The sequence below is a fragment of the Myotis yumanensis genome, unplaced genomic scaffold, assembly GCF_028538775.1.
Source record: "Myotis yumanensis isolate MYYU_CA2020_CCGP unplaced genomic scaffold, mMyoYum1.0.hap1 SCAF_5, whole genome shotgun sequence".
Lineage (NCBI taxonomy): Eukaryota > Metazoa > Chordata > Mammalia > Chiroptera > Vespertilionidae > Myotis > Myotis yumanensis.
In genome coordinates, this window is record NW_027223756.1 from 79,156,556 (window position 1) to 79,184,338 (window position 27,783).

At 54.1% G+C, this 27,783-nt stretch overlaps 2 protein-coding genes across 11 annotated transcripts in view; one reads left to right on the plus strand and one right to left on the minus strand.

Moving 5' to 3' along the window:
• HDGFL2 (HDGF like 2) lies at positions 1–16,808 on the plus strand. 6 transcript variants are annotated; one of them, XM_070415858.1, is made up of 16 exons: positions 3–164; positions 2,578–2,654; positions 2,746–2,884; positions 8,728–8,919; positions 9,395–9,511; positions 9,618–9,689; positions 10,856–11,021; positions 11,161–11,236; positions 11,337–11,652; positions 12,861–12,964; positions 13,717–13,790; positions 13,953–14,023; positions 14,389–14,490; positions 14,697–14,910; positions 15,607–15,739; positions 16,197–16,808. In XM_070415858.1, exons 1-16 carry the CDS (start codon positions 93–95, stop codon positions 16,294–16,296), a joined length of 2,025 nt encoding a protein of 674 aa, XP_070271959.1. In that variant the 5' UTR covers positions 3–92; the 3' UTR covers positions 16,297–16,808. The 6 variants fall into 6 exon arrangements, with proteins under 6 accessions (XP_070271960.1, XP_070271959.1, XP_070271955.1 ...); XM_070415854.1 differs by having other exon boundaries at positions 4–164; positions 9,618–9,695; XM_070415856.1 differs by having other exon boundaries at positions 4–164; positions 9,618–9,695; positions 11,343–11,652; positions 16,194–16,808.
• PLIN4 (perilipin 4) overlaps positions 16,490–27,783 on the minus strand; it is a 13,981-nt gene continuing 2,687 nt past the window's right edge. For 3 of the 5 annotated variants that reach the window (XM_070415850.1, XM_070415848.1, XM_070415849.1), the window contains exons 5-7: positions 21,635–26,861; positions 21,345–21,532; positions 16,490–18,982 (exon numbers count right to left, since the gene is read on the minus strand). In XM_070415850.1, coding sequence (XP_070271951.1) covers positions 18,515–18,982; positions 21,345–21,532; positions 21,635–26,861 — 5,883 coding nt within the window. In that variant the 3' untranslated portion in view covers positions 16,490–18,514. The remainder of the gene's footprint in view (positions 18,983–21,344; positions 21,533–21,634; positions 26,862–27,783) is intronic. The other 2 variants (XM_070415851.1, XM_070415852.1) reach the window with 2 other exon arrangements.

Sequence of the window (27,783 nt, forward strand, 5' to 3'; positions counted from 1 at the left end):
CCGGCTTCGCCTCCCGCTGCCGCCTCCACCGCTGCCCCCGCTGCCGCCGCCGCTGCCGCTGCTTCCCGCGGCCTGGGCTTCCCGCCGCCAGCATGCCGCACGCCTTCAAGCCCGGGGACTTGGTGTTTGCCAAGATGAAGGGCTACCCGCACTGGCCGGCCCGGGTGAGGCCGCGCGGGAGATGTGCCAGGCGGAGGGTGGCGGGGTTGGGGGGTGGGGCAGTAGACGGCCAGCGCCGGAGAGATTCGTGCGCCCGGGTTCTGGGGGGGAGGTCCCTGGTCCGAGGAACCCGCGTTCTTGGAAGTCTGGGGGTCCCGGGCCTGAAATACCACACGCCTGGTGTCTGGGAGCTGGGGGCCTGGGGAGCCTCGGGCCTTGTGCACGAGAGAGGTCTGGGGGACCCTGATTCTGGGGCACACACGCGCTGGGGGTCTGGGGAGGTCCCAGGCCTGAGGGACTCGCGCGCCGTGTTTTTTTGGGCCCCCGGACCTGAGGAAAGCAAGCCGCGGTTCTGGGGGTCCCGGGCTGAGGTACCTGTGCTTCGGGGAGTCCCAGAGCCGAGGGATGTTGGGTTTGAGCGATCTAGGCCCTGAGCGGGCGTGGTTCGAGTTGGAGGGAGATCCGTGAGTCTGCGGGGAACTGAGGAACGTGGGATTTGAGGAGAGTGATCAAATTGATGGAAAGGGGACGTCCCGCTGAAGGACTTCCTGGGGGAAGCCATGAGAAGCCAAGTTCTGAGGGCTCTGGGGCCATGTGTGAGGGTGGCTAGGGATGAGGAGTGCAGTAAGGGAGGAAGGCTTGAGGGTCAAGGCTGAGGGAGGCAGGGCTGGAAACAGGGCTGGAGGCTGTTCATAAGGTCACTGGAGCTGAGAGGACTTGATCGGATCATGTCTGGGACATTAGAGGTTGGAGTAAGACTTGCTTGGGGAGATGCTCCCCCACTCCCAGAGCCTGGTGGAGGAAGCTGGAGGGAGGGCTTGGGGTGTGGTAGTCTTCCCAAGGTGCTTGAATCAGAGACCAGCCCCCTGCAAAGGGGGATCGGTTCCAAAAGAGAGCCTATGAGGGAAGGGGGCTGGGCCAAGGGGACTTTGGGGACCCCCTTTGCAGGAAGCTGTGATCCAAAGAACCCTCGTGGTCTAAGGATTCCATCCAGGTCTGAAAGGCATCCTGAGCCCAGGGCCCCTTATCAGGTCTGCAGAGTGAAGTTCCAGGCACTCTTCAGGGCAGGTCCGTGTGGAAGGGGACCTGGAGGTTATGGTCAACCCCAGGTCTTAGGGCCAAAGTTGCCCCCGGGCTGAGGTTGGTGGAATATGCTTGGTAGGACTGAAGGAATTTGGGGGTTGGGAGGACGAGGCTCAGGCAGCAGCCGGGGACAGTGAAAGGATGAGGCGGAAGATTTGACTAGAATAGAAGGAGTGCAGGAGTTGCCAGAACACTGCTGTGAGACGGCTGGAGTTTTCAGACCGGACCTTCCCTCCCTGTGGGTGGAAGTAAGCAGACGGTCAGCACTTGGGGCTGGGGGTTGGGGTGCAGGGAGGCCACCATAGGATGTCAAGAGAGGCTCGGGGACCACTGCCCAGAGACCAGTCTGGAGCTGGTGCTGTTTCTAGGATGTCTGGGCTGTGAGCTCGGAGGCGGGCCCTGGGTGAGGCCAGAGCAGAAGATGGCCTGGAAAGCATGTTGGGCTGGGCCTCAGCTCAGGGTGATGGAGTTTGGGGATGCTTCTGTGTGGGAGTGTGATGCTTGAGATGGATGCCAGAGATCCACAACCCAGGGCCAAGGATTTGAAAAGTAGCCTATAAAACAGGAAGGAAGCTGAGTGAGGGGAGCAGGGAAGATCTCAGCAGTCCCTGGGTATTGAAGAGAATGTTAAGGAATTAACGGGGACCAAAGAACTCATTTTAACCTGATTTGCTCACTGTTATTTTCTTGGGGGGCACCAGAGCAATGAAACTTTATGGGCACTTCCCTTCTTTCCAGAGTACCAGCTTCTCCCTCTCCAACCCCCCCTTCCAGCTGGCTCTCTTCAGCCCTGAACATTTCCAAGCACCTGATTGGAAGTGAAGGGGCTGCTATCCTCCTGTGGGATGTGACTGACAGCTGCTAGAGCCCATGGGCCTGTAGGGGAGGGTGGGACTTCCTGGATGCTCAGGGCCTGTCTCCTGCAGCCCACCCCCCACCCTCTGCATCCTTGGAGCTGCCTGCTGCAGCCTCTGGGAGACCAACCACCCCACCACCCGATCCCCTCTTTGAGGGAGGGGTTCTTGTGGGAGGGTCCTGGTAGTTCATAGAAGCTGAGCTTGGCCCCACCCCCGGCTGATCAGAGGACTATTTTTGGCTTTGCTCAGGTACCTACCTTGGGGGCCACCCTGTGTGTGGAGGAGGGTATAAATATGCAATTGGGGGGGGCGGGGTACACAGGAATGCAGATGCCTAACTGGAAGGTGATGCATCTTCCTAGGTTGAAGGCTTCCCTTCTCCCAGCATGCTTTCACTTAAGTAACTTGGCTAATTTCTGGGTTAGTGGGTGAAGTTGCCCTGCCCCTCAGCTACCCCCTTACTGGCCTCTCACTGCAGATTGATGACATTGCTGATGGTGCTGTGAAGCCCCCACCCAACAAGTACCCCATCTTCTTCTTTGGTACACACGAAACGTAAGTGTCCCTCACTGGGCTTGATTTCCCCCAGGGGTGCCTCCCAGGGTGGCCTGGCTCACCTAGGACTGGTGGTGGTTTCTCTCTCCAGAGCCTTCCTGGGACCCAAGGACCTATTTCCCTACGACAAGTGGAAAGATAAGTACGGGAAACCCAACAAGAGGAAAGGCTTCAATGAGGGACTGTGGGAGATCCAGAACAATCCCCACGCCAGTTACAGTGCCCCTCTGGTGAGTACCTGTGGGTTGGGGACAGTTGGCATGGGGTCTGCAGAGCCAAATCAAGTGGTGCTCACGTGCACTGGAGACTAGAAGTAGCCTTAGCTTGTCTCATAGAAAAAGGAGAGGCCTCTGGGACAGGGCTTCTCCCTCTTGGTGCTACTGACAATCTGGGCTGGATAATTCTGTGTGTGTGTGGGGGGGGGGGGGGGGGGCGGGCACTTGGGCACTATAGAGTGTTAGGCAGCATTCCTGGCCCCCAACCACTCGGTGCCAGGAGCATCCTTCCTCCCCCTGCCCCCCCCCCCCCCCCCCCAGTTGTGACACCCAAGTATGTCCTCAGACATTGCCTAGTGTCCCTTAGGTGGGGTGAAGGGATGTGGGCTTACCCCTGGTGAGACCTGCTGCTCTGGGATTAGTGTGAGTTTATAATAGTGTTAGCTCTTATAAAACCTTTTGTTTTCTAAGAAAAACATTTTCCTTTTAATAATAACCCCCACTTCTGCCATTACTGCCAGATTTTAGACTTGGAAAAAGACAGCAGTTAGTACATGTGAGAGTTCTTGCTTAAGTGGAAAAAAATGCCAAGAATCATAGAGATGACATCTTAGTGGCAAATCGGTATCTGAAAACATTCAGGGAAGGGAAAGATCTAGAAAAGTTGAAGTTAAGTTCATAGAAAGCTGTGGAAGGCTGCAGAAGGATGGCAGAGGGGTGCCTTGCTCTGGGTATTTTGGGGTGAGATGCAGATGAAGGGAGGCTAGGCTGGGGTTCTCCACTCTGTTGTTAACCACTGCTTTTGGGGTTTCTGTGGGTGGCGTAGGGAGGCGGAGTAGCCTGGCCTCAGGATGGGTGGGCTCAAGATTGGCTGGGAGCAAACTGACCAACGTGGGCAGAGCTTGGCTGGAAGAGAGAAAAAGTACTACCAGCAAGGTCTGTGGGGAGGGAAGCAGGAGTCAGAGAGGGCTTGGTTCTGTGGGGCCAGGTCCTGCTTAAGAACTTCGGATCTTAAGATGGTTTGGGTGTGCCTCCTGTGGCTCAGTCCACCAACTGATCCAGCAGACTACTGTACTGACACCTGCACCAGCTAGGGACCAGGAATTCAAAATGACTGACATACTTCTTGCCTTCCAGGAGCTCATGGCCCAGAATTCAGGGTTCACTCAACAGGTGGACCGGGCTCACATATTTAGTGCATGTTGGGGGGTATTTGACTTTTACCTCCAGTGATGGGTCTGGGAGACAGAGGTCCCCCTGCTTTGATACCCACTCTTTTCCTTTGCTTTGCACGTCCCTAACTGGGAATCGGAAGGTCTTTAAGGTAGTTGAGTTTCATGAGATCTTTTTCTGGCCCCACTTCAAGTTCTGTTTGGTTACATCCTAAGCTTATTGCCTCCTGGTGAATCATCACTCCATTTAATATTTATTGCACACCCACAGCTTGCTAAGTACTATGTAGATGCTTGCCCTCGAGGAAAGAGAACTAAAAAATGGTATGACCTTGACATTATACTAGGCCTATACAGGCTCCCCATGTCGAGAAGTAGCTCTGAGTGTGAGAGCTTATCACTGCTGTTTGGTTCTTTAACCAGTCTATGCCTACAGATGGAATATCGGTTTAAAGTCTAGATCCCTGGACCTCACTCACCCCTACTCCCCTAGAGGTTTAGGTTTAGTAGTTTAGGGCTGAGCTCTGGGAACCTTGGGGTTTTTCTTCCCATGCATCATCCTAGATCAGGGGTCCTCAAACTACGGCCCGTGGGCCACATACAAATACTAATATTGTATTTGTTCCCGTTTTGTTTTTTTACTTTAAAATAAGATATGTGCAGTGTGCATAGGAATTTGTTCATAGTTTTTTTTTAAACTACAGTTCAGCCCTCCAACAGTCTGAGGGGCAGTGAACTGGCCCCCTGTTTAAAAAGTTTGAGGACCCCTGTCCTAGATGCTTCTGGTGGAGCCAGTCAACAGACTTAGAGTCATTGCTTTATGGGTACCTGAACAGTCTCTTTTTTCATCCTCTAAGTTTGCAGTTTATTTTTACATTTTGAGTGAGAATACAGTGTCATGGTACAAAATTGAAAAGGTACAAAAGGGGCGTACAGTGAAAAGTCATTCCTGCCTCCTGGTCACTCTGTTTCCATTTCCTCTTAAGACAGCCACAGCTACCAGTTCCTTATATATCCTTCCAGGATTCTTTATTCATATAAAACCCTATAGCTTTCTTTTTTAAAGCATATAATTCTCTACTTTGCTTTATCCCCCCAATAATATAGCTTGATGACTGGCCCATGGCAACATGCAGAGAATAGCCTCATTCTTTCTGACAGCCTTAACTCATCTGGTGCTCCTACCAGGAGTGTCTGGCAAGGCCTGTTCCACATCCCTTGGCCAAGCCAGGAGGTGAAAAATGGTATCTTGCTATGGTTCCAACTTCATTGTCTTTTGATCCACACAGTAATCCTAGAGTGGGGTGGGCCAGTGGCATTTTTCCCATTTTACAGATGAGCAAACTAAGGCCCAGAGAGTTCACTTGATTGCTCAGAGGGACCCAGCTGGAATCTGAGACCTCTTTGTGGGGGGCTGTCCTAGGCACCATGGAATATTGAACAGCTTCTCTGGCCCCCATGCACTCAATGCCAGGAGCACCCCATCATGATAACCAGAATGTCTCTAGACATTGCCAATTGAGGGACAAAGTCACCCTTGGTTGAACACCATTGACCTAGAAGGATGCCATTTAATGTATCTGTTTCACTGATACAGGAAGAGGTAAGGGGACCTATCTAAGGTTCTCAAGCTGGTTAGAGTAGAGCTGGGACTAAAACCTAGGCCTCCCGCCTTCCGGGGTAAAATTACTTTCCCTCTGGCTGATAGAAGCCATGATAAGGGCCTGGAGGATGAGGAGGAAGGCCCCAAGAGTAACCTCTATACATCAGGGGTGGGGAACCTTTTTTCTGCCAAGGGCCATTTGGATATTTATAACATTCGTGGACTATGCAAAATTGTCAACTTAAAAATTAGCCTGGTAGCCTGGCCAGTATGGCTCAGTGGTTGAGCATCAACTCATGAACCCAGGAAGTCGCGGTTTGATTCCTGGTCAGGGTACATGTCCGGGTTGCAGGCTCGATCCCCAGTGGGGTCATGGAGGTGATAGCTGATCTATGATTCTCATCATTGATGTTTTTATCTCTCCATCTCTGAAATCAATAACAATCTATTAAAAAAAAAAAAGAGCAGTGCTATGTGGGCATCTGAACCTAGGTTCAAGTGAGCAAATGTGTGTCAGGTACCTTGTAAGTGCAAGATAGTAGTTGGGAATGAGGAGGCCAGGCTGGATTTCACCTTCCCTTTCCACCTCATTCATATCCAGATTCAGTACGACATTGAGAGAAATGAGTGCTCATCTCATCACTTAGCCACTGGGTGTCCAAATGTCCCCCAAACTTCTCCACATGGATCAGAGTTCCCAACACTTAGATACCATGGGCTGACCCAGATCAGAGCTCCTGGCTCTTCCCACAGGCACAGTGTAGGACAAGTCACTTAGTGTCCAGAGTCTCGGTTTCCCTAATTGTGGACCAACCCATTCATCCCAAGCACCTGGCTGGGCCATGGAGGCACAGTTGATCAAGAGCTCGGTAGAAGTGAGGAGGCATCTAATAAGCACTAGCTGTGCAGGACCCAGGCTTAGTGGCCAAGGTGAACCTGCCTTGCATCCCATCTCTGACACTTAACTTGCTGTGCTGTCTTGTCACACCAGCTTTTTTCTCATCTGCAAAATGAGGATAACAGCTTCCACAAGTTATACACAGAGAGAAAGAGAGGGGGAGAGAGAGAGAGAGAAGATGAGCTCAGTGTTTGGTGGTTTGCACTTGACTTAACACTTGCAAATGCATTGGACCAGCCAGTTAGTCACTTACTCTCCAAGTGACAAACGGGATAGCATCTCCTTTCTCTGTCTACCAGTGTTGCTCCTTAGTCCTGGAGGACAGTGTGACAGAAACCCACCATAAAGGCGTGATTCCTCTAGCGTTTTAGGTTTGGGCCTTAACTTACTTAGTTTTATACTTTTTAATCTTGTCAACCATACAGTAGGAACTACTAACCTACTTTCTGTTTTGATGAATTTACATATTCTGGACATTTCATATGAATGGAATCATGTATTTGGCCTTTGTATCTGGCTTCTCTCACTGAGCATGCTTTCAAGGTTCACTCGTGTTGGTTAGCATGTGTCGGAGCTTCATTCCTTTTTATGGCTGAATAGTATTCCATTCTATAGCTATCCCACATTTTATTTACTCTTCAGTATATAGGCATTGGGGTTGTTTCCACAGGATTCCAGAGAATGTGGCTTTTAAGAATCTCAATCTTGTTCTTTAAAAAATCAGTTATTTAGAAAAGAGGTACATACTGTGAAAAAACCTGGTCAGATTTTACACTTGGATTTGGCTGGGTGCCTCCCCTCATGCTGTGTTGTAATTGCATTTACTTGTCTGTATCCCCATTAGACTATGAGGTTCCCAAGAACAGGGACCCTGTCTTACTCGTCTCTAGCCCCAACACAGGGCCAGGCATATAGCAGGTATTCCGTGACGTTCATTGAATGACTGAATGATGGCTAAATATGACCGGGGCCCATCCATCTTCCTCACACAAACATAAAACATACAGAAGTTCAAAAAGGGACCCGAGAAAGCCCTGTGGCCTGTCATTGTGCCGTCTGCTGACCGCCTCGAGCCTTGATCACGCCTGTCTCACCTGGCCGGGCCTAACCTCCCAGCCTCCCTGCTGTCATTTGCTTTTCTTTCGCTGTGCCTCCCCCAGCCCTGCATGCCCGCGCCCCCCCCCCCCCCCCCCCCCCCGCCCACTTGTCCAGATTCCTTAGGGGAACCTTCACTTATGCCAATCCTGTCTTCCCAAATACCTCTAGCCCCTATCCTTTTGCATGCTTGGGACAAACCCTCAGCTAAAATGTCATGTCTTCTGAGGCCCCCCTCCCAGTGCAAAATACTCCCACCACTTGGCATACACCGCTCTCTGATCCTTCCCACTCATGTGCTGATATCTTCATTGCTGCCCTTCACCACAGTGTGACATTGGTCTGTTCAGGTGGCTATGGTTGGTTTCTCCCATTAGATTGTAAGTTCCCCAGGGGCAGGGACCATGTTCTGTTCATATCTGTGCACTTACCATCTACCTAGCACAGTACCTGGCACCGAGTATCTCCTCCCAACAGTGAGTTGTAAATGAGCCTGGCATATGGTTCGAGTAGAACAAATGCCACACATAAGGTTGTGTCAGAGCTTCATCCCTCTTTATGGCTGAATAGTATTCCATTCTATAGGAATTTGGGGTAAAGCAGAAATAACAGTGCCTTGAAGTTTAAGCCCAGAGGTCCTGTGTTAGGTCAGCTTCCTTCTCTTAATTATGAGAATAATAATAAAAGTAATAGTAATAAAAAGCAAGCCTTGATGGATCTCTTGCCATTCTGGGCACTGTCCTAAGTACATCACATACCACCTGTGTCTCATCCTTGCGATAGCCCTGTGAGGCCAAAGCGGTGACATCCTCATTACTTTGATGTGGAAACTGAGGTACAGAGAGGCTTAAGTCACTTGCCCAGGGTTTTACCATGAGTCCCACAGTGCTTGAATCATAGTTTTGTCCATCTCAGCCTCCTGCCTCAGTTCTCAGGGCTTTCTGGGCTTCAATTTCCCCATTGGGAAAGCGAGGAGGCCCTGGCATTTGAGACACTGCCACTGGTGGGTGCTGTCCTCTGGGTCGCTGCCCTGGTTGGGAAATCCACCCAAGCCTGAGAATGACTCACTGTCTCTGCCCCCTCCTCCCAGCCGGTGAGTTCCTCTGACAGTGAGGCCCCTGAAGCTGACCCGGCAGGAAGGAGTGAGGACGACGAGGACAGGGGCGTCATGACTGTCACAGCCGTGACTGCTGCAGCTGCCAGCGACAGGATGGAGAGTGATTCAGACTCAGACAAGAGCAGTGACAACAGCAGTCTGAAGCGAAAAGCATCAACCCTGAAGGTAGGGGTGGGGTGGGGCAGGTGCACCTGGCCTGTGAGGGGCTGGTGGCCCAGCAATGCCCTGATTCTTTCTCCTTCCAGCCTGAAGTTGCATCCTGCAGCTTATTTACCCACTCCTGGTTTTTTAATCAGATTCCCGAAGGGTCCCAGTTGACCTCCTTAAAAGTTCTAGAGCAGGGTGGGGAACCTTTTTTCTGCCAAGGGCCACTTGGATACTTATAACATTCTTGTGCCAGACAAAATTATCAACTTAAAAATTAGCCTGCTATATTTGGTCAAACATTTAATTAACTCACCTCTAATGCCTTGGCAGGCCAGACTAAATGATTTCTTGGGCCTTATACGGCTCTTGGGCCAGAATTCCCCACCCCTGTTGTAGAGTTTGAGCTCTTTCCCGGGATAAGAGGGCTCAGGTGGGAGACGGCTCTGCTGAGCACATATGCTTTTCTGGTCTGTTTGGGTTGCTCTCCCTCCAGATGTCGGTCTCAAAACGAGCCCGGAAGGCCTCCAGTGACCTGGATCAGGCCAGTGTGTCCCCATCTGAGGAGGAGAACTCTGAAAGCTCATCTGAGTCAGAGAAGACCAGTGACCAGGTGAACAGGTGGTTTGCTCCTTAGGTGGGTGGGGAGAGATGCACAGGTGGGAACCGAGCAGTGGCCAGCCAGTTGAATTCTGTTCAGCTCTCTTCTCTCTGCCCAGGATTTCACCCCTGAGAAGAAAGCCATGGTTCGGGTGCCACGGCGGGGCCCCCTGGCAGGACGGAAGAAAAAGGTAGAGGTGTGTTGTGTGTTTTTTTAAGTATGTTTTCATTTTACTTATTTATTTTTGTTAAATACGTATATCTTTATTGATTTCAGAGAGGAAAGGAGAGGGGGAGAGAGAGATAGAAACATCAATGATGAGCGAGAATCATTGATTGGCTGCCTCCTGCACACCCCCTGCTGGGGATTGAGCCTGTAACCCGGGCATGTACCCTGACCTCTTAGTTCCTGGGTTGACGCTCAGTCACTAAGCAACACCAGCCAGGCTAGAGGTGGGTTTTTTTTTTTCAGGCTCACCTGGGAGAAACTCTTAGAGCTTCTCTCAAGGTCACCAACCACTGTCCACAATTAGAGTTGGGTCCTTTATGGAGGAGGATAGGGCGTAGGCCAGGGGACTGCTAACTTCCACCTCTGGCTTCACTGATGGCTTCAGCCCCTAGTTTCTGAGTACCATGTGTGCAGAGCACTTCCCTGAGCAGATGACCTATTTTTTGCCGCTCCTGTCTTTTACAGGTGTTGGCATCAGAAGGGAATGAAGCACTCTTAGTTGTCCCTTGTGTGTGTGTGTGTGTGTGTGTGTGTGTGTGTGTGTGAGAGAGAGAGAGAGAGAGAGAGGAAGCTGTGTGCATGTGTGTATGTGTGTGTGAGAGAGAGCTGTGTGTGTTGTGTGTGTGTGTATGAATGTATGTATTGTATGTGCTTGTGTGTGTATGAGCATGTGCATACCTGCACAAGTGTGCATGTGTGGTGTGTACAAATATATGAGTGTGTTGTCCAGCATGTATGCACTATGTACGAGTTATATACAAGCGTTATGTGTAGTGTGTGCATGTACACATGTGGATGTGAGTGTACATGTACAAGTGTGTGCTGGGGACTCAGGAGCTCGGGAGCAGACAGTGGAAGAGGGCAGCACATCTAGTTGGGCCTCCAGGCAAGATTTTAAAAAGCTCTTGCCACTGGGAAAAATCCTTGCACTTCACCCAGGAGGAGGGAGTCTGGGGAGGTTATGCACTGTGACCAAGGTGAAGGATCAGGCAGCTGTAGGCACATCCAGGGCTTCCTGTGATGCTAAGCCTAAAAAAGCTTTTTTGGGGGAGGCAAAATGTTGTGGGTTGGGGTCTATAAGGGGTGCTGGGGTCTGCTCTCTCACCTCCATGCCCCGGCCTCTTCCAGAAGCCGCCATCGGCCTCTGACTCAGACTCCAAACCAGAATCTGAAGGGGTCAAAGGTGAGCCAGTGGCCGTGGCCAGGTCAGCCTCTTCCTCCTCTTTGGCCTCCTCGTCCTCCTCCTCAGACTCCGATGTGTCGGTAAAGAAACCTCCCAGGAGCAGGAAGCCAGGTAGGGTAGCTGGCACTGGTTCTGACCTGGTTCCCTGGGGCCAGCCCCACATGGGCCCTCGCCTCTGCGCTGGGCTGTGGGGGTCCCCTGCCCCGCCTGGAGGACAGTGCAGAAGAAGGCCACCCTTTCTTTTTCGTAGCTGAGAAGCCTCCCCCCAAACCCCGCGGGCGGAAACCGAAGCCTGAGCGGCCCCCGAGCAGCTCAAGCAGTGACAGGTGGGTTGCTTCTGATAGGGTCCTCAGCCAGGCTGTGGGTGGGTCTGGAGCAGTGCCTTCTGAGGACCAGGCCCCCTCTCTAATTGGCCTGCACCCCCAGCGACAGTGAGGAGGTAGACCGAATCAGCGAGTGGAAGCGCCGTGATGAGGAACGGCGACGTGAGCTGGAGGCCCGGCGGCGCCGGGAGCAGGAGGAAGAGCTGCGGCGGCTACGGGAGCAGGAGAAGGAAGAGAAGGAGCGGAGGCGTGAACGGGCTGAGCGTGGGGAAGCCCTGCAAGGGGGCAGTGGGGGAAGCAGCGGTGATGAGGTCAGGGATGAGGAAGAGCCCGTCAGGAAGCAGCGTGGCCGGAAGGGTCGGGGACGGGGGCCCCAGTCCTCCTCTGACTCGGAGCCGGAGGCTGAGCTGGATAGAGAGGTGCGCCCAACCTGGCGGGGGTCATGGTAGCCCATGGGGGTTGATGGGGAAACATGGGTAACTGAAGAGGCTTCTCCCTAATACTCACCCCTTCAAGCAAGTCCATTCCTTTATCCAGCATGTTTATTGAGCACCTGCTGTGTACTAGACACTGTTCTGGGTGCTGGGGGTGTGGCACGAAAGCAGTGGGTGACACACAGAAACCCCCAATGTTAAGGAGCTGATATCCGAGGGAGGGAGAAAGAGTAAACAACATTAAAATGTTACATGGTGCTTTCCAGAGCATTCTGTGCTAAGAGGAATAAGGCAAAGGGAAGGACATGAAGTGTTGGGATGGGAGGGTTTCTATTTTAAATGGGGTAGACCCTAAAGGCTTCAGTTGAGAAGGTGACATGTAGGGATCTGAGTTAAGTGGGAGGTGATCTGGGAAGATAACTTGGAGAACAACTTCCTAGACTGGGCATAGCCTGTGCAAAGGCCCTGGGGCAAGACCATGCCTGGCATGTTGGAGGAAGAAGAAGGGCTGTATGGCTGGATCAGAGTGAGCCAGGGGGAGGGAAGAAGGTGAGGTCAGGGAGGGAATGGAGTCAGGATGTGCGGGGCCTTGTGGACAGTGAGGAGGACTTAGACTTTTACCCTGAGGGAAGTGGGAGACCTGAAGGGCTGTATGCCGACAAGGGGCGAATCTGACTTAGATGTCCACACGTGTCCTCTGGCCACTATGGGGTAACAGCTTGTGGGGTGAGCATGGGCGTAGTCAGGAGGACTCTGATGCCAGCAAAGGGCAGTGGTGACAATCAAGCCCCATGTGTTGGTGTGGGCCTGAATCCGAGAGTGACTTCCAAGGTCCATCACGTTCTAGACCAGGATCCCACTTCACGTGGGAATGGGGAAAGCCTGACCACACCCTGTTCTCTCCCAGTTGCTTTCCCTTGTCCCAAAGGGGGGACCAAGTTCCCTGCCTCAGGAAGTGTCCTGCTTGGAAGAAGGAATACGAAGGGCTGCCCCACTGTTGGTGGGCCTTTCAGAGCCTGAGCTCTGCTGCCAGGGATGGATGGGACACAGGGACCTTTCCCATTCCATCCTGTCCATTCTCCCAGCTCCCAGCAGTGTGAAGGTGGTGGCAGGAAGTGTTGTCTCCCCAAGGGGGAGTTCAGGAGTTCAGAGCCAGCCCCTGCCGCTCCAGCCCCTCTATTTTGCTGCTGCAGGTGAAGAAATCAGCTAAAAAGTTGCAGCCACAAAACACAGAGCCCGTGAAGAGACCCAGCCAGAAGGAGAAGAAAGGGCGCCCTGAGGAGAAGCCCCGATCCAGGTCAGCACTCCCTTAGCCTGTCTGCCCTAGCTCCCCGAGGCCCATCCTGGTCCCCAGGTTCTCACTCCTCATTGGAGGGGCCCAGCTTCCAAATTTAGTTTGGTAAACAGATCCTGTTGAAGTGTCCCCTGTTCAGGATTGTGGTCCTTGACTGGGGTGTTCCAGACATCAAGGGAATGGGGGCCAGGGATGCTGCTCAACATACCATAGTATGCAGGATGGCCCCCCACAGAGAATGACCTGGCCCTGATGTCTGTAGTGCCAAAGGGGGGAACTGTCCCCAGACCAGTGGTTCTCAGGCTTTTTAAGTCCAAGACCCACTAGGTGTGGGGCCAGCACATCTCCCTGACATTTTGAAGTGGAATTCCAGCCACTGGTTGGAATCTGCCCACTGGGAACTTACAGCCTGACTGCCGAGTGGAGTATAGAACTGGAACCGTGTTAACGAGTGTTGCTGTTGTCTGAGTGTCCAAGTGGAGCGCCTTTTAATAACTCACTCACTGGGTCTTACATACTAGACATTAACCCGCAGCCACATATAAAAAAACGAAAAGAACTTTGAGATTTCACATGGTTTGTCCTAGGTGCCTGTCTTAGACCAGGTCACGATGGTCCCTGACCCCTCCTCACAGCTTTGGGGCCTCCTAAAGGTTTTCTTTAGCTCCGGCCCTTAGCGGGGAGGATGGCAGTGGTTGGGACAGGGTGGCTTCGTGGATGTTGGTCAGAGGCCTAAAGGGATTGAGTCTTCACAGGCCTATGAAGGTGGAACGAACCCGGAAGCGGTCAGAAGGGTTCCCACCCGACAGGAAGGTTGAGAAGAAGAAAGGTGAGGGCCCAGCTGTCACAGTTGCTGCCAAGGTCCCGCAGCCCAAGGTTGCTGAGGTTGGGAGGGGGGCAGGTTCTTCTGTCACGTAGTGGTGCTCAGGCCCTTGGCCAAATCTGGGCTTGGGAGCTTAGGCCCAGGCAGTGCATTCTCTCCTGGCCATAGAACCTTCCGTGGAGGAGAAGCTTCAGAAACTGCACAGCGAGATCAAGTTCGCCCTAAAGGTCGATAATCCGGTAAGACACACCTTGGGGTCATGAGGAGCCACTTTCCCTGATGAAGCAGTCCCTGCCACTCCTTCATGTCTAGAGCTCCCTTAGAAGTCTTCAGGAATTGAGGCAAATCCAGGGTTCCTTGGGGTGGATAGGGCGGGGTGGGGCGGGATCCATTGTTTTTATTGTGTGTCCCCTAGCTGAGGGCCATCCTGATGTGCAGTGCTCAGTGTCCCTGCCAGCTGGTGCTGTGGGCAGGCCCCAAGATCCCTCCAAATCTGGGTCTTTCTGCAGCTCTTTCCACAGGGAAAGCCCTGAGGTGTCCTACTCTGACCTATTGGGTCGCCTAGGTGCTGTCCCTCCTTAACATCTTACTTCCCCACCCTCAGGATGTGAAGAGGTGTTTGAACGCACTAGAGGAGCTTGGGACCCTGCAGGTGACCTCGCATATCCTTCAGAAGAACACTGATGTGGTGGCCACGTTGAAAAAGGTACAGTTGGAGCCCAGGGTTGGAAGCAGGCCGGGGTCTAGCCACAGCTGCCCTTGGTCAGTGAGGAGAGGGCCAGTGGACTGCCCAGGGGAGTGCCAGTCTCCGTGGGAGGTGCCCAGGTGGTGACAGCAATAGGGAGGGTCTCGGGGGTGGGGAGGGGGGGTGAGGCAAACTACACTCCCTGAGCCAGGCCTCTTGGCGGGCAGATTCGCCGTTACAAGGCCAACAAGGAGGTGATGGAGAAGGCTGCGGAGGTCTACACTCGGCTCAAGTCTCGGGTCCTGGGACCAAAGATTGAGGCCATTCAGAAGGCAACCAGGACTGGAGTGGAGAAGGAGCCAGCTGAGGCAGAGAAGCCTGAGGAGGCTCCGGTTGGAGAGGAGGCCCCGTCGGAGAGGGCGGAGGATGAGGCCAGTGCTGGTGAGCTGGGTGGGCTCCTCCCGTGATGAATGGTGGTGTGTCCTGGTGCTCTCTGCGCAGGCCTGGCTTTGTCCCCAAGGCAGCTCGTGGCTGGTACACGCACACACCTATGCCCCTCACGGTCTCTGGACTCTCAGAGTCGGGCAGTGTAGGAGGGTGTGTGTGTGTGTGTGTGTGTGTGCCAAGTGAGGCACAGGCCTTGGGCTGCCGCTGGAGGGTCATGGGTGAGCTGAGAGGAAAAAGGATGTTTCCAGCAGGGACAGTGGCCTTTGGGAGCGGGAGGTGTTCCTGCTGGCGTCACCTGGTCCTCATGACAGATGCTTAGAGTAGCCCTTCAGACTGGTGTTAAGTTGGCTCGGCTGAAGAAGCCTCAGCAGCCTGGGGGCTAGCCCAGCGGGGTGTTACCTCTGTCCCAGCCTCAGCACTCATTTACTGGCCCCTCCCTTCTTCAGGGGCCTGGGCTGGCTGCAGGAGCACATGCAGCCAGCTGTGGCCTGGTGGAGCTGACAGTCCCCATGCGACTGGGAGGCACGGAGGTAGAGGTGATTGTGGACACATGGGGCCAGGGTCCTTCAGGAGTGTCCAGGGTCCCCTCTCCCAAAGCTGGCTTGCTCTCCCACCCGCTCTCAATGGGAAGGGGACAGGGGTGCTGGGCAATAGCACCACAGTGTCGTATGACCCCTTTCCCTCCCCCAGATCTCTCAGCCTCAGTGAATGGTGAGGCCACATCCCAGAAGGGTGGGAGCATGGAGGACAAGGAACAGGAGGAAGGACAGAACTCGGAAGAGGGGCCAGTGGGGGGCTCCTCTGAAGACTTGTTACACAATGAGTAAGTGTCCCTGGGGCTTGTGGCACTGGGGGTGACTTTCTAAGAAAGCAGGGGTGGGGGGCGGGGGGAAAACTTGCTGAGAAGGCACCCTGATGTCTGGGCTGCTTATCCTGGTCAGGGTCCCAGGGACTTGGCCCCCATGTGCTGGCCTCCCATCCCCTACCTTAGCAACAGACCCCTCAGGACGCCCCAGTTGAGGGAGCTGAGCTGCCCTGGGTCAGATCCTAGAGACAGTGGCTTCCTCCCAACTCTCCAGGAGTGGGTGCAGGCAGTCTCTTTCACAAGCACCCTCGAGTCTGGTGTGCGGCCTGCTGAGAACCCCAGACCATTCAACACACACCCACTGCATTGGGCACGGTGGGATGAGCCTAGGGCTTTTAGTTTGTCAGTGGTAGACGGAGATAGACAGACAGAAAGGCAGTTTGCTCACCCCCACCGTGCTGTGCTTCACCAGCAGCGCGAGGGAGGGCCCCGACCTGGACGGGCCAGGGAAGGACCGGCAGGAGCGCCAGAGGGCGCACGTGGACTCTGAGTCCCTGGACGACGAGGACAGCTGAGCCCCGGGCAGCCCGGCGGCCAGGCCCCGCCCGTCATGTAGATGCCCGTAGGCCTGCCCCACTCCTTCCCGGCCGCCCAGGGAGCAGAGAACTGTTGGGGAGATGCTGTGCTCTTCATTTGTATTTGTCCCTCGGGATTTTTTTTCTGCCCAATTTCTGTGATTTCCAACCGACATGAAATGACTATAAAGGGTTTTTTTAATGAAAAAAATCACTTTTATTGGCTTGGTTTTCTAGTGTTACTGGTGCAGCTGGGCTAGAATGGGGAGAGGTCTGTAGCTGTCAAGGGCCCTATTGGGGACAAAGGGTTTAAGCCATAGTGTCACCCTATACAGTGAATGTGAGCTTGGTTTTAATGGTGTTCCCTGCCTGGCAGGCCTGATGGTGAAGAAATGGGGTGGGAGCAAGGCCTTTCCAAAAATAATAAAGGAAAAATAAAACTCTCTGAACTCCGAGGCTCAAATGGAAGCTGTGGTTTGATGTCCTGGGTTTGGCTGCCCAGCGCCCAGAAAGGAGAAACAAAGAGGCCGGTCCGGGACAGTGGCTACCACGTTCTCCCCAGAAGCCGCTGCCTTGCTCCACTGACTCAGTCGTTTTCCCTCTTGCCCAGACTGCAGGTGGCACTGCGAGCCCCCGCCCCCCCTCCCCCCAAGTCAAGAACCAGTGTGCTTGGCACTGCCAGTTCAGGGCATTCAGGCCAGGAAGTGTCCTGTGGGTTGTTTCCTTTACACGTTCAGAGAGCATAAGCACTGGGGGCAGGCCTCCCTGTGTGACATTGGGCAAGTGGCACTCCCACTCTGGGCTTCTCTTTTCTCACCTGGACAGGGGCTGACTCTAGCCTCACAGGGAAGTCTTGGGGATTTAGATGGAGGATGTGTGTGTGACTCCCAGCCAGGCACCTGCCCTCGGCAGTTTCTGGCTAAACAGTGGCCTTCTTTGTGTCCCCCTGTCCTGGGTGAGTCCACCCATCCTAGCTAAGAGGGAGACTGTGGTATGGCAGGGATTTCTTGAGACCTGCCCACCCCCCATTTGGTTTGGCTGGACTTGAAGTCAGGTCACTTTGCTGGGTTTCTGTGAATAGCTGAATTCCCAGTGTCTTCACCTCTGAGAACCTTATGTGTTGGAGGTCGAGGAAAGAAAGTCTCGGAAGGTTCACTGACTGGTTCCTTTGTCAAGCCAGGTGCCAGCACCCCAGTGCAGAGTCCCTCCCAGATGCTGGCAGCCTTTGGTAACCCTTAAGGAGAGCGAGGCCATTCATCCTTGAGCTCAGAGCACCTCATCATTTCTGAGAAGAGGGTGCAGTGTGGGGGCGTGCTGTCGGCCTGGTGCAGGTTCTGGGAAGATGGAAGCTGGACCTGGCTTGGGCTGCTGGTGTTCTGATGTCCAGCTCCCAGATGGAGAGAGGCCTAGGCTAGTGAGGGAGAATTTCTTGGATGAACATCCTGAGTTTTCACATCTGGGGGCAGGGGCAAGGGGCTTGGCCCTCTGGCTGGGGTTGCAGGGATGCTCCCCACCATTGCAGGCCCTAGTCTCTAGGCTAGAGCATGTTACCAAGCCCTGAAGGATCGTTCAGCACCTTTTGTCCCATCCTCCCTGGGGCCCTGCCCCCTGTGGGGAAGCCCTTTCATTCCGCCATAGGCAGCCTCTGGGCTCAGATGCCCCAGGGACCAGAACCTCAGCTCTGTGATCCTGTGATTGGCCTTTAGGACAGGGCAGGTGGGCAAGCAGAAGAGGCAGGAAGGGGCTTGATTTGTAGCCCCCCAAAGCCCCTCTAAACAATGCAGTCCCCCAAAGCCCTTTATCTAGGCCACATTCAGCAAAGGCAGTTGGGACCCTGCCTCCGGATGGTGGTGGCATTCTGGTACATTGTGGTGCAAGGTGTTTGCTAGGTCTGGGGTAGATGCTTTCAAAGTGAGTACAGAGGAGCAGGACTACCCTCTAAGCTGGTAACTGAAGGCCCAGACTGGGGTGGAAGACCCTCATCCCCTCCAAAGACGATGGGGCTCCTAGTGGGGACTGCTAGGAGAATCTTCTAGACTCAGGCACATTTCACTTCTCTTTCGTAACTCGAGTGCTTGCTCAGGTTCTTCAAGTGCAGGCCCTCTGTCAATGGTCTTAGCAACCCTGGGCTCCTAGGCCAGCCATGCTTGGGAAGAAAGGTAGATGGGGCAGTCCCAGAGCTTCAGGGAGTTGGGGCTGGGGAGGCTCTGAGAAGGACCTACAGTTGCTGCCCACTAGGGTGCAGGTCAAAGGGCCCCACCAGCCAGCTGAGCGGGGGGCTATGCTGCATGCTCTCCAGCAGCTTCTCCAGCCCTTGCCAGGCCTGGCCTACACTCTCACGGCTCTGAGCCAGGCGCTCGGCTGGCAGCTCTGCAATGGAGCTGGCAGAGGAGACGACGCCATAGAGCTCACAGAGGCTGTGCCTTGCCTGCCTGACCGGCTGCTGGAGCTCGGCCGGGAGACCCTGGAGGCTGGAGGCTAGGGTGCTGTAAGCCACGTGGAGCTGCTGGATGAGTCCACACGTCCTGGACAGAGCCCCCAAGTCTGACACCTGCAGGAAGAGGGGGAGAGGTGAGCAGTGGTCAGAGAGGAGAAGACCCTGGGAGCCTTGTCTTGTACGTACCTCTTGGGTACCGGCTTTATCTGTCCATGGCTGTCCTTCTGGAGCCTGCTTGGCCTTTTCAATCTGTAAAGAGCCCAGCAGAGAAATGAGGGCTTTTGGCAAGGACCTTTCACATACTTTCTCCTAAGAATGGCATGAGGAGCTGGGGTGGGTACTCCCTGGCCTGGAGCTGTGTGTCTAGGCCTTCGTGTGGCATGGTGGGAGTGCCACAAGTTTAGAGCCAGCTGTCCCTGATAGGCCTGTCTTCTCTTGTAAAGTGGCAATAATCCAAATTCTCATGAGGTCTTCAGGGAGATCAAATAACAGATGATGCAATCTTGTCACCCCCCAACTCTAAGCCCTCACGTGGCTCCCCATTCCCTGTTGGATAAAAACAACACCTCCCTGTGGTCTGTACAATCTGCCCCCAGAGCATCTCAGACCTCATCTCCCGCTAACACCCCATCATGATCACTGTACATCACTGAACCCTAGATCCCTGGGCTCCCCCTATCCCGTCCCCACCTTCACTTCATCCTGTCACCCCAGCTGCCTTTCTGTTCCTTGAATACATAGCTTGTTATTGGGCACTCTGGTGTTGTTTTTTAATTGATTTTCTTTTTAAAAAATACGTTTTTATTGATTTTAGAGAGAGAAGAAAGGAGAGAGAGAGAGAAAGAAAGAAACATCAATAAGAGAGAAACATCAATTGGCTGCCTCCTGCACACCCCCTACTGGGGATGGAGTTCACAATGCGGACATGTGCCCTGACTGGGAATCAAACCCGTGGTTCATAGGTCGATGTTCAACCACTGAGACATCTCAACCAGGCTTAAATTGATTTTAGAGAGGAAAGGAGAGAGAGAAAAAAACATTGATTTGTTCCTCTTATTTGTACATTCACTAGAGGCCTGGTACACAAAATTCGTGCACAAGGGTTGGGGGGGGCCCTCAGCCCAGCCTGCAAGCTCTCCAATCCGGGACCCCTTGGGGGACATTTCTCTCACAATCCTGGACTGCTGGCTCCTAATCGCTCACCTGCCTGCTTGTCTGGTCGCCTCTAACTGCCTCCCCCACCGGCCTAGTCATCCTTCACTGCCCCCCCTGCCAGCCTAATTGCCCCCAATTGCGCGCCCCCCCCCCCCCCCCCCGCCATCCTGGTTGCCCCCAACTGCACCCCCCCCTCGCCGGCCCGGTCGCCTCTTACTGCCCCCCCCCTGCTGGCCTGGTCACCAACTGTCCCCCTCTGCCAGCCTGGTTGCCCCTAACTGCCCCCCCCTGCCTGCCTGGTTGCCACTCACAGCCCCCCCGCCCCGCCGGCCTGGTCACCCCACACAGCCTGCTGTTCAGTCGTTTGGTCATCCCTCACTAACCCCCCTGCCTGCCTGGTCGCCCCACACATACTGCTGTTCAGTCGTGTGGTTGTCCCTCACTAACCCGCCTACTGGCCTGGTCGTAGGCAGCCATTTTGTGAGGGTGTGAGGGTTAATTTGCATATCACCTCTTTATTATATAGAGTTGGTTGATTCTTGTATGTGCCCTGACCGGGGATTGAACCTGCAACCTTGGCATATTGGGATGATGCTCTAACCAACTGAGCTACCCAGTTAGGACTGGGTACTCTCTTCTTATGGTCCCCACTTCTCCCCAACTCTGCATGGCTCTCTCCTTGGCTTTCACAATGTGGCTCAAAGGGGCGCTCTCCTGCCCAGCCCAGGCCCTCTGTCTGCATGGTTGTCTTGTTTCCTTCTTTGCATCCCTTTTTGTAGGTACAGCATTCCCCTCTAATGGTGAGTTTCACTTTCCACAATTTCAGTTCCTGCAGTCAACCACGGTTCAAAAATATTAAAGGAAAAACTCCAGAAATAAACAATTCATAATTTTTAAATGGCACGCTGTTCTGAATAGTGTGATGAGATCTCAAATGGCCCTGCTCTGTCCCACCAGGGGCGTGACCCATCCCTTTGTCCAGTGTCTCCACTCTGTAGATGCCCCCACCTATTAGGCACACAGTAGCCGTATCAGTTATCAAATCAATTACTGGGGTATCACAGTGCTCATGTTCAAGTCACCCTTATTTTACTTAATGCCACAGTAACATCACTTATAATTGCTCTATTTTATTATTACTGTTAATCTCTCACTGTGCCTAAATTATAAATTAAACTTTATCATAGGTATGTATGTGTAGGAAAAAACAGTATATTTAGGGTTCAGTCTATCCATGGTTTCAGGCATTCACCGGGAGTCTTGGAATGTCTCTCCCAAAGATGTGGGGGACTACTGTATTTGGTTTGGTTGTACATCTCCCTCTCTGGGACACAAGCGGCATGAGAACAATCTATGGCCATCTTAGTGGCTGACAGATGTCGGGTCACTGCCTGTGGTAGGGGGAACCATGGGGAGATATTCTGAGAAAGGCACCCTGGAGAGGGAACACTCTTACCAGCCTGATGGAGTCCTCAAGCTGGGCTAGTGTGGCCCTAGCCTGGAACTGGCCATGCTGCAAATGGCTCAGGGTGTGCTCGAAAGCCCGCTGGCGAAAGCCGTGGGCCAGGTCACCAAGACGCACGAAGTAACTGCTCTGGTCTGCTGCGGGTACCCTGGGCCCAGGCTCAGAAGCCACCAACTGAGCTGGAAGGGAAGATGGGATTACTCAACCCAAGAGTCCCCTTGTGACATCCAGATCTTGGGTTGGACAGATGACAAGCACCCACTAGGACCGCTAGTCCTTACCTTGCTCCTCAGCGCTCATGGGGTGGAAGATCTCCCGCAGTTCCTCTGGGAGTGTCATGAAGCCCGTGACACCTTCATGGCTGTGCATGGTGGCCATGCACCCTGCATCCTCTGTGCCCAGTGAGGTTCCTTGTGTGAATGCTGCCACAGTGGAACCAAGGCTCTGGGTACTTGCAATAGGTTCTGTGGCAAGGACATGGCTTGCACAGAGAGTGTCTGGGAGGCTGGAGACCATGCAGGATGAAGCCTCCAGGGGGTTCAGCACAGTTTGTTGCCCAAATTTGTCTGTCTCCTGGTCATTGGTGAGTCCACCATAGGAGCTTTCCCCAGCACCAGGTAACCAATTCTGTATAGTGCCCAGACCAATCTGGACAGCGCCCTTGGTCAAACCCATTGCCCCATTGAGGCCAGTGGATACTGTGTCTTTGGTGCCAGTCAAGAAGGTCTTGGAGGTGTCCACACTAGTCTGGACAGCACACTTTGCCATACCCATTGCCCCAGTGAGTCCAGTGGACACTGTGTCTTTGGTTCCCTTAAGAACAGTCTTCGAAGTATTTATGCCAGTTTGGGCGGCACCCTTAGCTACACCCATTGCCCCGGTGAGGCCAGTGGACACTGTGTCTTTGGTGCCAGTCAGGATGGTCTTGGAGGTGTCCACACCAGTCTGTACGGCATTCTTGACCACATCCGCTGCCCCAGTGAGTCCAGTGGACACTGTGTTTTTGGTTCCAGTAAGGATGGTCTTAGAGGTGTCCACGCCAGTCTGAACAGCACCCTTGGCTATTCCCATTGCTCCGGTTAGGCCAGCGGACACTGTGTCTTTGGTGCCAGTCAGAACTGTCTTGGTGGTGTCCACGCCAGTTTGGACGGCACCTTTGGCCACACCCACTGCCCCGGTGAGGCCAGCGGACACTGTGTCTTTGGTGCCACTGAGGACCGTCTTGGTGGTGTCCACGCCAGTTTGGACGGCACCTTTGGCCACACCCACTGCCCCAGTGAGGCCAGTGGACACTGTGTTTTTGGTGCCTGTCAGGATGGTCTTAGAGGTGTCCACACCCGTCTGAACAGCACCCTTGGCCATTCCCATTGCCCCGGTTAGGCCAGCGGACACTGTGTCTTTGGTGCCAGTCAGGACCGTCTTAGTGGTGTCCACGCCAGTTTGGACGGCACCTTTGGCCACACCCACTGCCCCAGTGAGGCCAGTGGACACTGTGTCTTTGGTGCCAGTCAGGACTGTCTTAGTGGTGTCCATGCCAGTTTGGACGGCACCCTTGGCCATTCCTATTGCTCCAGTGAGTCCGGTGGACACTGTGTCTTTGGTGCCAGTCAGGATGGTCTTAGAGGTGTCCACACCCGTCTGAACAGCACCCTTGGCCATTCCCATTGCCCCGGTTAGGCCAGCGGACACTGTGTCTTTGGTGCCAGTCAGGACTGTCTTGGTGGTGTCCACGCCAGTTTGGACGGCACCTTTGGCCACACCCACTGCCCCGGTGAGGCCAGCGGACACTGTGTCTTTGGTGCCACTGAGGACCGTCTTGGTGGTGTCCACGCCAGTTTGGACGGCACCTTTGGCCACACCAACTGCCCCAGTGAGGCCAGTGGACACTGTGTTTTTGGTGCCTGTCAGGATGGTCTTAGAGGTGTCCACACCCGTCTGAAGAGCACCCTTGGCCATTCCCATTGCCCCGGTTAGGCCAGCGGACACTGTGTCTTTGGTGCCAGTCAGGACCGTCTTAGTGGTGTCCACGCCAGTTTGGACGGCACCTTTGGCCACACCCACTGCCCCAGTGAGGCCAGTGGACACTGTGTCTTTGGTGCCAGTCAGGACTGTCTTAGTGGTGTCCATGCCAGTTTGGACGGCACCCTTGGCCATTCCTATTGCTCCAGTGAGTCCGGTGGACACTGTGTCTTTGGTGCCAGTCAGGATGGTCTTAGAGGTGTCCACACCCGTCTGAACAGCACCCTTGGCCATTCCCATTGCCCCGGTTAGGCCAGCGGACACTGTGTCTTTGGTGCCAGTCAGGATGGTCTTGGAGGTGTCCACACCCGTCTGGACGGCACTCTTGGCCACACCTACTGCACCGGTGAGTCCAGTGGACACTGTGTCTTTGGTGCCAGTGAGAACCGTCTTGGTAGTGTCCATGCCAGTTTGGACGGCACCCTTGGCTACATCCATTGCCCCCGTGAGGCCAGTGGACACTGTGTCTTTGGTGCCAGTGAGGACTGTCTTGGTGGTGTCCACACCGGTCTGGACAGCACCCTTGGTCATACCCATTGCCCCGGTGAGGCCAGCGGACACTGTATTTTTGGTGCCAGTCAGGACTGTTTTGGTGGTGTCCATGCCAGTTTGGACGACACCCTTGGCCATTCCTATTGCCCCAGTGAGGCCAGTGGACACTGTGTCTTTGGTGCCAGTCAGGATGGTCTTAGAGGTGTCCACACCCGTCTGAACAGCACCCTTGGCCACACCCATTGCTCCAGAAAGTCCGGTGGACACTGTGTTTTTGGTGCCAGTTAGGATAGTCTTGGAGGTGTCCATGCCAGTTTGGATGGCACCCTTGGCTACATCCATTGCCCCCGTGAGGCCAGTGGACACTGTGTTTTTGGTGCCAGTCAGGACTGTCTTGGTGGTGTCCACGCCAGTTTGGACGGCACCCTTGGCCATTCCTATTGCTCCAGTGAGGCCGGTGGACACTGTGTCTTTGGTGCCAGTCAGGATGGTCTTAGAGGTGTCCACTCCCGTCTGAACAGCACCCTTGGCCATTCCCATTGCTCCGGTTAGGCCAGCGGACACTGTGTCTTTGGTGCCAGTCAGGATGGTCTTAGAGGTGTCCACTCCCGTCTGAACAGCACCCTTGGCCATTCCCATTGCTCCGGTTAGGCCAGCGGACACTGTGTCTTTGGTGCCAGTCAGGATGGTCTTGGAGGTGTCCACACCAGTCTGGACGGCACTCTTGGCCACACCCACTGCACCGGTGAGTCCAGTGGACACAGTGTCTTTGGTGCCAGTGAGAACCGTCTTGGTAGTGTCCATGCCAGTTTGCACGGCACCCTTGGCTACACCCATTGCTCCAGAGAGTCCGGTGGACACTGTGTTTTTGGTGCCAGTTAGGATGGTCTTGGAGGTGTCCATGCCAGTTTGGACGGCACCCTTGGCTACATCCATTGCCCCTGTGAGGCCAGTGGACACTGTGTCTTTGGTGCCAGTGAGGACTGTCTTAGTGGTGTCCACTCCAGTCTGGACAGCACCCTTGGCCATTCCTATTGCCCCAGTGAGGCCAGTGGACACTGTGTCTTTGGTGCCAGTCAGGATGGTCTTAGAGGTGTCCACACCTGTCTGAACAGCACCCTTGGCCATTCCCATTGCTCCGGTTAGGCCAGCGGACACTGTGTCTTTGGTGCCAGTCAGGATCGTCTTGGAGGTGTCCATACCAGTTTGGATGGCACCCTTAGCCACACCCACTGCCCCGGTGAGGCCAGCGGACACTGTGTCTTTGGTGCCAGTGAGGACTGTCTTGGTGGTGTCCACACCGGTCTGGACAGCACCCTTGGTCATACCCATTGCCCCGGTGAGGCCAGCGGACACTGTATTTTTGGTGCCAGTCAGGACTGTTTTGGTAGTGTCCATGCCAGTTTGGACGGCACCCTTGGCTACATCCATTGCCCCAGTGAGGCCAGTGGACACTGTGTCTTTGGTGCCAGTCAGGATGGTCTTAGAGGTGTCCACACCCGTCTGAACAGCACCCTTGGCCACACCCATTGCTCCAGAAAGTCCGGTGGACACTGTGTTTTTGGTGCCAGTTAGGATAGTCTTGGAGGTGTCCATGCCAGTTTGGATGGCACCCTTGGCTACATCCATTGCCCCCGTGAGGCCAGTGGACACTGTGTTTTTGGTGCCAGTCAGGACTGTCTTGGTGGTGTCCACGCCAGTTTGGACGGCACCCTTGGCCATTCCTATTGCTCCAGTGAGGCCGGTGGACACTGTGTCTTTGGTGCCAGTCAGGATGGTCTTAGAGGTGTCCACTCCCGTCTGAACAGCACCTTTGGCCATTCCCATTGCTCCGGTTAGGCCAGCGGACACTGTGTCTTTGGTGCCAGTCAGGACTGTCTTGGTGGTGTCCATGCCAGTTTGGACGGCACCCTTGGCTACGTCCATGGCACCCATGAGTCCAGTGGACACTGTGTCTTTGGTGCCAGTCAGGATGGTCTTAGAGGTGTCCACTCCCGTCTGAACAGCACCCTTGGCCATTCCCATTGCTCCGGTTAGGCCAGCGGACACTGTGTCTTTGGTGCCAGTCAGGATGGTCTTGGAGGTGTCCACACCAGTCTGGACGGCACTCTTGGCCACACCCACTGCACCGGTGAGTCCAGTGGACACAGTGTCTTTGGTGCCAGTGAGAACCGTCTTGGTAGTGTCCATGCCAGTTTGCACGGCACCCTTGGCTACACCCATTGCTCCAGAGAGTCCGGTGGACACTGTGTTTTTGGTGCCAGTTAGGATGGTCTTGGAGGTGTCCATGCCAGTTTGGACGGCACCCTTGGCTACATCCATTGCCCCTGTGAGGCCAGTGGACACTGTGTCTTTGGTGCCAGTGAGGACTGTCTTAGTGGTGTCCACTCCAGTCTGGACAGCACCCTTGGCCATTCCTATTGCCCCAGTGAGGCCAGTGGACACTGTGTCTTTGGTGCCAGTCAGGATGGTCTTAGAGGTGTCCACACCTGTCTGAACAGCACCCTTGGCCATTCCCATTGCTCCGGTTAGGCCAGCGGACACTGTGTCTTTGGTGCCAGTCAGGATCGTCTTGGAGGTGTCCATACCAGTTTGGATGGCACCCTTAGCCACACCCACTGCCCCAGTGAGGCCAGCGGACACTGTGTCTTTGGTGCCAGTCAGGACTGTCTTGGTGGTGTCCAGGCCCCCCTGTACAGCCCCTGTCGCCATATTCACAGCACCAGACACTCCACTGCAGATGCTGTTCTTGGTGTCAGTCAACACCATCTTGGTGGTATCCACACCAGTCTGAAAGGTCCCTTTGGCTATATCCACTGTCCCTGCGACCCCACTGGCCACAGCCTCTTTGGTTCCAGTGTGCTCAGGTTGGGACATGCCAAGAGCTCCCTGAAGCACACCTTTAGCTGAGTCTGTCAAGTTGGCCACTCCAGAGGAGATGGCATCTTTCGTTTTGGTCATCGTGGAGCACACCTGGTCCTTCACCCCAGAGATCATCTGATGAAAAAGGACGTGTGTGGTCAAGAGCAGAACTGGGAGGCAGACTCCTGCCAGCCTGATTCCTGATGGGCCTGGTAAGTGGTATCTGTCACCCAGAGGCCCTGCCTCCTTCTTCCCACCCCCGAGCTACCCATGGCCTTCCAGGACACAGCCATCACAAGCCCCATCACTACGTCAAATTACTCCTCTGATCCAGTAGGTCCCCTGCTGACAGCGGGTCCCTAACACCTCTGCAACCCTTGACAAGGTGCCTTGGTGGTATCCATGCCTTAGGCTCAGCAAGCCATTGAATTATGTTTTTTTGTTCGTTTTTAGCAGAATTTGAGCCTGGTTTCCCCATTACAATGGGGAGACCAAATTGTTCATTAAAAATGAATGTATTCAACTAAGAGAAGGGAATAAACATTTGGAAAAGTGGTAACCACACAAGTAAGGGACAAGTATTGGGTTCGAGCCATAGGAAATTGTCAATAACTAATTATTTTTAACCTACCCAATGGCAGTTTCAACCAATACCAAAGGGTTGTAATGGCCTCAGGGTTGCCACCACTCAGGTTCAGCCATGAGTGTGCTATTTTTAATTCAGTGATTCTCACCTGGGGAGATCCAGCCCCCCCACCCCCCGCCCACCCATCTCCCCGGAGACATTGGGCAAGTTTGGGGACATCTGTGATTGTTGTGACTGGGGGCACAGGGCGCTACTTACATTGATTGCCTGTGGGCCTGGCATGCTGTGCAACACCCCATAGTGCCCAGGACAGACCCACAACCAAGAATGATCCTGCCCCAAATAGCCACAGTACTGACATTGAGAAGTTTATTCTCATTACCTGCTTCCCGCCCAGAATTAAATCAAGTGGGCACCTTGGGATCTGCGCCCGCAGAGACCCAGGTTCAAATCTCAGCTTTCTTGTAAAAG

Bases quoted from the DNA above. Each gene is read 5' to 3' on its own strand.
- HDGFL2 (XM_070415853.1), top strand. From the start codon at position 93: ATGCCGCACGCCTTCAAGCCCGGGGACTTGGTGTTTGCCAAGATGAAG. The intron at 14,491-14,696 runs GTACAGTTGGAG...CTTGGCGGGCAG, and splicing joins TGGTGGCCACGTTGAAAAAG to ATTCGCCGTTACAAGGCCAA. The intron at 15,740-16,193 runs GTAAGTGTCCCT...GTGCTTCACCAG, and splicing joins GAAGACTTGTTACACAATGA to CAGCGCGAGGGAGGGCCCCG.